Below are 8,038 nucleotides of genomic sequence, written 5' to 3'. Positions count from 1 at the left end.
TTACCGTGGAGAGGAGGGTGGAGGGGGGTTCTCAGTCGCGCAACATGTTACAATATATAATTTGTCAGTCCAAGGGCCAATTCCCAAAAATTACCCAAGGCAATGGACACTATTATATTTGCATATACCAAATGAGTTGGAGTAGCAGTTAACACCCTTGTGTCATATCTGGGAAGCATTTGGTTTGAAAACTGACTGGGCCTGACCGAGGTGTTCCATGGTTTTCCTTAGCCTCTCATCCCCTCCCAAGACACATGCCAGGACATGACCTAGGTTAGGCAACCACTTCTTCCTTGTAATTCCTTTCCACTTCATCATTCATCTATCATACCACCATCTGGCATTATACAAGTAGTTTGCAAAACCGTCATAAAAATAGCACACAAAAAAATACTGGTATAATACTAACCCATGAAGTCAATGTAGTGTCATTATAGAAGCTAAGACATAACAAGGAGAAGAATGTGTACACAGTACATGACATATCTAGCGTTAAGTGGGTTGGTTATGTGAAACAGACGTAAGCAGATAACAGTTCCCAAAATGGCTAAGGAACAAAGCTGGTTGGGGGGGGGGCACATCTCATTATGAAAGGTTCCATTACAGAGATCAGCAGTTACACAGAGTAACAAACATCTGAAGGTCTGCAAAGATGCTACATTAATCACAGGATCACTTTATTGGACATATTTGTCACTCAACTTTCTATTTGAGATAACATTTCAGAGACTGGACTCCATGTATCTGCAATTAGGGACTAGCTCTATCAACTGAGCCCAAGAGACTTGGATTTTTACCTGAGGATGGAGACAGAAACCACTCATCAAAATGCTGTCTCAGACAACAATTATGTTTACAGATAATGTCCAAAAAATTTATCACTGTATTTATATGAAGAGGTTTGTTAAATGAATATCTTTACAACAGTTCTGAATGACAAAGTTCTGATAAAATTAACTAACCTGTAAAACCCTTAGGACATCGGCAAGCAAATGTTGTAACAGGATAAATTGGTCGAAAAAGGACTGTATCGCTGGAAATAAATCCCGATGCATTGCCAAATTTTAGTACTGTGAGACACTCCTCGTAGTTGAGACATGGCTCTCGGACACACAGGTTATCATCAAATGGTAACACCTGCGTAAGAGAACATTCACACACAATACAGAAGTGTAATCATGTAATGCGCTGTATGTGGTATGACTCTACCTGCACACATATGGCGGATCACTGAAACTGTAACAGGTATAGTTGCTACTGACACAGATTTTGCCTGGCAACAGTTGCTACAGGATTCGCAGACACATATAATAACACACAATTTGATGATTCAAGAGTTTTCCAAGCCACAATTTCTATATGACATACATATTTTGCTATATTTTATGTTTCCATTCCAAAAACAGTAATACAAGCAACCAACTGTCTGAGGTTCCAATAACTCATATATAAGACCACTATACATTACAGCCCGTTCACATAATTTTACCAGCCAGTTCTTGCCTGTTTGACTGAGAGAAGCAGTCAAACATGCAAAAACAATTATTCTACAAAACATCAATTCCTGAATATTTGCCCATACAACTAAAATCTTCTCCTGTACAACTGAAAATTCATGTCCAATAAGTAAAAAGGAGGAGGAACTTAGATGACTACAGTACACTACAATATTTATAAAAGCCATGTTTATTTAATTTTCAATGCTTTCAAAGTACACTATTGTTGCTGCTGTCATCATAATTGTTATCACTGCTGTTATTGTTCTTGGCACAGTTCTGGTGATCATCAATGTTGCTTTTGTTGCATAAATGACACTTTAACACTCCCATGCAGTTACCTCATGATTATTTAACACAAGAGGGAAGTTAGAAATAACTTTCTGCTTGGTTATGGGGAAATGATTCCTGAGATTTGACTACTTTTCAAGGAATGCAACCTGATTGAATCTAGTACTCTGTCCATACTCTGTGCTTGCCTGTGTGAGTGTACAGAATCCATTTCTGAGGTGAGGGCACCCACACAGCAGATTGTGCCCCCCACCCATGATAGGATGATCATAAAATTGGAGTGATATGAGAGTAGCACAGGGGATCTAATCACTTAACGTTGATTCTGAATTGGGGGAAGGGGGGAGTGGTATTCTTTACACTACCAAAGTTAGAGAAAAAATGAGCACACAGATCTGACCAGGTATCAAACTCAGAACCGTCTGAATGAGAAACAAGTGTTTTACTCAAAGACTACCACATTCTCTACTTCATAACTGAATACCTCTCCAAAAGGTAAGGGTAAAGCTATCCCTGTAACAGGCTGTGGAAGCCCATAGGGTTGTAAGATGTCAAGGCTTCCACATTTTCTAGACAATCAACTCATAGATGGCAGTAAGATTGTTAGCCTTATGTGCCAGCCTCCCTTTACCCCCAGGAATATTCCTGGTACTCATTTCTGTTAGAGGCTGCATCAACCGCAGGGCCATAGTGCGGCTGGAAGGATTGGGTCAATTATTCTACTATATTTTGTAAATGGTGAAGCTGAAAGCAGGTAAAGTTGTTTCAATTAAAAACTGGATCTATTATCATTTTTCAATTTGAGTTTCACTACTGAATGGGAAATGTTTTACCTTCATAATATTCTCATCTACTCTTGGCCATAAAGTGAATAAATTAATTAATGAAGCAAATCAAAATAATTGGCTGTTACCTGCACAGTTGACAGTCTTGCTAGAATCGCTCTGTTAAGGTACACTCTCTCTTGCAGGAACTGAGGGGAATAAAATTCCTCCCCACTCAAATCTGGCCTTCGAGCAGAGAAACTCACATTCAGTATTTTCGCATTAACGTCGGTGTCATCCTAAAGTTAGAAAACATTAGCACATAGAAAAGGCATACATTATAGAAATATTACTGGTAAATGCCAGACACCATACAAATGAATAATTGAAAATGAAATGAAATCTGTAAAGCACACCTAAGGTTTGGATTATGCTTGCAGTAAGCACTCTTCCTTTGCAGAACTAAATGAATTTTTATATCAGTATTAAGATTTCTTTCAAAACTATAATTTTGCCTGTGGTTCTCTATTGGTGTGAAACTTTGTCTCTGGCATTAATGGAGGAACACAGGCTAAGGCTGGGGCCACATGAGCGCACAAAATGCGTCCGTTGTAATGAACGTACTTTATGATGGACATTGTTGAGGACACCACACAGTTGCAGAATGCAGTGTACAGTTTTCTGTCTGCCATGGAGCCAGGAGAAAGCATAGCATTTGCCTCTCTTGTTTATTTCTACAACGGACATCACAACGTTTGTTACAACGGACGCATTTCGTGCACTCGTGTGGCACCAGCCTAAGGGTGTTCGAGAACAGGGTGTTGAGGAGAATATTTGGACTGAAGAGAGATGAAGTGACAAGAGGCTGGAGAAAACTGCATAATGAGGAGCTTCATAACTTGTACTCTTCTCCAAGTATAATTAGAATGATCAAGTCAAAGAGGATGAGGTGGGCAGGGCATGTAGCACAAATGGGGGAGAACAGTAATGCATATAGGATATTGGAGGGAATGCCAGGTGGACAGAAACCACTGGGAAGGCCAAGGCATAGGTGGGAAGACAATATTAAAATAGATCTTACAGAGATAGGGTGGGATGGTATGAACTGGATTGATCTGGCTCAGGATAGGGACCAGTGGATGGCGCTTGTGAACATGGTAATGAACTGTATGAGAGCAGGTCACTACAGTCTTAAAGCAAGCTTAACACATTGAGGACTGGTCACATGATATCATGATTTTAGGACACGTTAGGTTGTAACACACTATACCTCGCTCTGGCACCACCCAAATGAATGACTACTGTGTAATATTACTCCGGAATGTTTGCTTAGTAGGCAGTAACTTGACCTCGCTGTTTTGGTTCCCCTTCCAAAGGAAAATGATCTTTGACCCTTCAAGCTCTTATGTACCAGGCAGGAAGTTAGTGCAATATGAATCAAGGACAGAAGCGGTTGAAGACCAAGCGATCTCTTGGAGAAAAAGAAATATCTGACTTGTTCTCCGATGATCTATCTGACGTGCCTTGTGAGAGGAGTAGTGAAAGTGATTCAGACAGTGGCAGTGACAGGAGACAACAAATAATTGTGGCCACAGACAATAAAAGTGAAAGTAGCTCCAACAAAAGTGCAGGTAGTAAAACTGCAGGGACAGCCACACGGGGGGGAAAGTAGACAATATGCCTACTTTGGGACAGTTTACTGGAAATTCAGGGGTAAAACAAATTCCATTGGACCCAAGGTGGTGAAACCATATTCAGGAGGAAGGGGGATATTCTTCTTCAGTCCTGGAGGGATACTTGTGTTGTGAATATGATTTCCACAATTCACAATTCGAGCATGGTTGATGTTCAAAGGAGACATGGACAAGTAAAGAAGCCTATTTGTATTTCTGAGTATAATATGTTCATGAAGGGAGTTGATAGAGCCGATCAATACTTGGCCTATTTTCTCTTCCTAGGAAAACAATAAAGTGGACAAAGAAAGTTGCCTTGTGGCTTATAAATAGAATAAGATGTTTATAAGAATGTGCTACAGAGAGCCAGATGGGCATTGCCTATAATATTTTTTACATATATATGAATTTCTTTTTAATTAAAAAATGACGTTTAGAACAACAAACAACCTTTGAAACTAACTGCGCCTGACTTCATTTAGGGTTAATCTGAAGTACTGTGCAAACGCATTTGCTCCCAATCAGCCTTGATGTTTCTAGCAGGTACTTCTGTGGTGGGGATTGGAGGTAAAAGGGTTAAACATAGTTAAATGAAGACTGCATAAAAATGTACATAATCTTGCTCACCTGTATGCTGAAAACAAAAATGTTTTCCTTTGGGCATGGTAAGATGGCTGCCAAGCCTTCAATAAAAAACGTCAGTAGTGGGGACAAGAAGGCCTCCTCAGTCATATCGTCTAGGCGAACAGTTATTGAGTTGAAAAGCATCTCCTCCGTGATCAAACGAACTGTCAATTGCATTAAAGCTTTCACTTCGTTTACACCATCTACAAAAAAAAGAAAAAGTGAACTGAATGGATGACTGTGTGCACCATCTAGTGATAGAAGAAAGAACTATATGCTCAAAGTCCATTCTGATAGAGAAATATTTTATCCTGTCACAGCAAGTTTCTGCCTGTCCAAGTTTGGGCATGGCAGTCTGAATAAAGAACCTGTAAATGACTAACCTTGGATACAGGAGTAAAAGTTCTCAATACATTTGAGCTGGCAAAAAAAAAAAAAAGTTAAATGGCCACTTAATATTCTACTTGAATTATCAGTAGAATTATGTTAGCACGTTAGCATTTCAATCTTAACTCCTTCCATAGTCATTATGGACCCAGTCCACGAGCAACAGAGTGATGCCTCCAAAATTCAGCATTCAAACATCATTTATAATATCAGATTTGTCGTTACCTAACCTACGCAAATCCAAATTTCATAAAATACACAAATAATACTGACTACTAATTTAATATTCCCAGTATCCAAGAAATTCCCTGTTGGTTGCTAATATATCTCTATTACAACCACAGAATTTTGGTCAATTATGCATGAATTTGAACTAGGAACCTATTCCCAAATGTTTTAGAAAAACCACAAAAAGACACATATGAATTCACCTCTGGAATTCCCTTGTAATATCTGTCCTCATCTTCCTTCTAATTACATTTACCACATTCCATCAATTTTTATCATCTAAGAACTGAATGTCATGGATGTCCTGGATGTTTACCTTCTTTCCAGAGAAGCCAATTGCAGAACTAAAACATACTATATCAAGTAAATAATACAAATAATGATAAAACTTAACAAGAATTTGACTGTAACATATAGTGCCATAAAGTTCTGTTATATATCCATTTTCCCCATCAAACTAAAGTATTTATTCTTACTATCCAAAATAGGACAGCTCAGTTAGTACAGAGACTAGGTTAGGTGATGGGCAACCAAGGAATCAAGGTTCAATTCCAGCCAAAGGAAAGATATTTTTCTTCTTCACAGTGTCCAGACTGAGTCTGGGGCTCACCCATTTTATCCAGTTGGTATTGGGGGCTCTTTCCCTGGGGGTAAAATAACCAGGGCAAGAAAGTAACCACTCAGCTGCACATAATGCAAAGATTAAGCTATACATCCACTTGCCATGTCTTCATGATGTGGTGGTTAATTAAGCATGGGGCCAACTTTAAGTTTACGGTTACTATTGCTACAGAATTCTTAACATTATGCACATACCTGTAACAGACACTTCCATTGTCGCCAGCTTTGGAACATTAGTATTGAGTAGAGGTGACAGTGTCATTTCTCCTGAACTTGAATTCAGATGAATAAGGTTGGCATTATTGCCTGAGAGTATTGTGTAGTGTAACTGATCTGACACATCGGCGTCAAATGCAGGGATACGTCCAATCGGCCCAAAAGGAAAGCAGTCACGGAAGTTATTGAACATCACCTATAAGAGACAAACTATGTGATTTCTATTGGCATTCACATGATAGAACAGAAGAAAAAAACAGAAAACATTCAGCCAAGAAGTCGCATTTCTCAAATGACACACAGCCTGGGTAACCCCTGGACACAGGTCAGGCATATATTTTCCTGATGTGTTACCCTGCTCAGTGCTGTTACACACAGCCATGAAAACCACACATATCGGCATAGCAGTAGCTCTCCATACTCATATTCAGGAGGTCCTCCATTAAAATCTCAGCCGGTACATTGGTTATTCTGAAGTTTTCCTCAGTCCCTCAAGCAAATTCCAGGAAAGAGCATCAACTATGCTACAACCACTTCCTTCCAAATCCTTCCCAATTCATCATCTCTCTACCATCCTATCATTCAGCAGCATGTAGTCTGACTAAGAACTAACTTCTTGAAGCTGAGCCCTTCTTCAGAATCCACCAGTCGTGCAGCTACTCAAGGACTTCCCAGCATTTTATGGCACCCGAATGTTGATTACTGTGTCAACAAGAACTCTCCACTGGTCCCTATTTTGAGCCAGATCAATCCAATCCATCCCATCCTATCTCTCTAAGATCCATTTTAATATTGCCCACCCACCTACATCTTGGTCTTCCTAGTGGTCTCTTTCCTTCTGGCTTCCCCACTGATATCATATATGCATTCCGCTTTTCTCCCCATTTGTGCTAAACGCCCTGCCCATCTCATCCTCCTTGATTTGATCATTCTAAGTACACTTGGAGAAGAGTACAAGTTATGAAGCCCCTCATTTTGTAGTTTTCCCCAACCTACTGTCACTTCATCTCTCTTCGGTCCAAATATTCTCCTGAGCATCCTGTTCACAAACACCCTCAGCCTATGTTCCTCCCTTAATTCTTCCTGAATCAAATTTTGACTTGTTATTATTGTTCCCAAACACTTGAACTGTGCAACATTTTCTAAGCATCTCTTAGCTATCTTTGTGTCATGATTTTGCCCTGCATTCTCATGATGAGACAGCAACACACACTTAATTTTCTCTATGTTTAGTTCTGGACCAACCTCTTTACTTGCATCAGTTAAAGTTTGTGTGTTTTTCTTTATGGTATCTACATTATCTCCCACTACATTCACATCAACATCATGGATCAACAGCTGATGTGTCCCATTAACCTTTAAGAGCCGAGCGACTCCATATGGAGTCATGAAAATAAAGTCAAGGGGACGAATGACGCCATATGTCGTCGCGCAGTCCACGCGTGCGGCCGGCTTTTTAAAATCTAATTTTAAGTTATAAATTCTTTTTCTACTTATATGATTTCAGGTCACCAGCTTTATAAGTTGTCTCTGTTCCCACCTGCATCGTCTAACGGAATGTTGGCTTCATGTGGAAATCTTGGAAACATCAGGAAATCCAGAGTCCGACGTCGCACTTCACGCACTTTGTCTGGACGGTTCTTCGTTTCCCACGCGAAAAGCACACACGACACCTCAATTGCGAAGTAGAGGAAGTCGGCCAGTGATGTGGTTTGGCCTCCTATAATCGGTATATCTC

The 8,038-nt window shown here is 39.8% G+C and overlaps 1 protein-coding gene across 2 annotated transcripts in view; it reads right to left on the bottom strand.

Annotated features, from left to right (window-relative positions):
• Nucleotides 1-8,038, bottom strand: part of LOC111862522 (protocadherin-like wing polarity protein stan) — a 150,907-nt gene that overhangs the window by 84,089 nt on the left and 58,780 nt on the right. For both annotated transcript variants that reach the window (XM_033750700.1, XM_033750699.1), the window contains exons 16-19: nucleotides 6,280-6,496; nucleotides 4,852-5,051; nucleotides 2,701-2,850; nucleotides 963-1,137 (exon numbers count right to left, since the gene is read on the bottom strand). In XM_033750700.1, the coding sequence (XP_033606591.1) occupies nucleotides 963-1,137; nucleotides 2,701-2,850; nucleotides 4,852-5,051; nucleotides 6,280-6,496 (742 nt within the window). The remainder of the gene's footprint in view (nucleotides 1-962; nucleotides 1,138-2,700; nucleotides 2,851-4,851; nucleotides 5,052-6,279; nucleotides 6,497-8,038) is intronic.

This window comes from Cryptotermes secundus, unplaced genomic scaffold (assembly GCF_002891405.2).
Source record: "Cryptotermes secundus unplaced genomic scaffold, Csec_1.0 scaffold1084, whole genome shotgun sequence".
In the NCBI taxonomy this organism is placed as follows: Eukaryota; Metazoa; Arthropoda; class Insecta; order Blattodea; family Kalotermitidae; genus Cryptotermes; species Cryptotermes secundus.
This window is presented reverse-complemented; position numbering and strand designations above follow the sequence as displayed.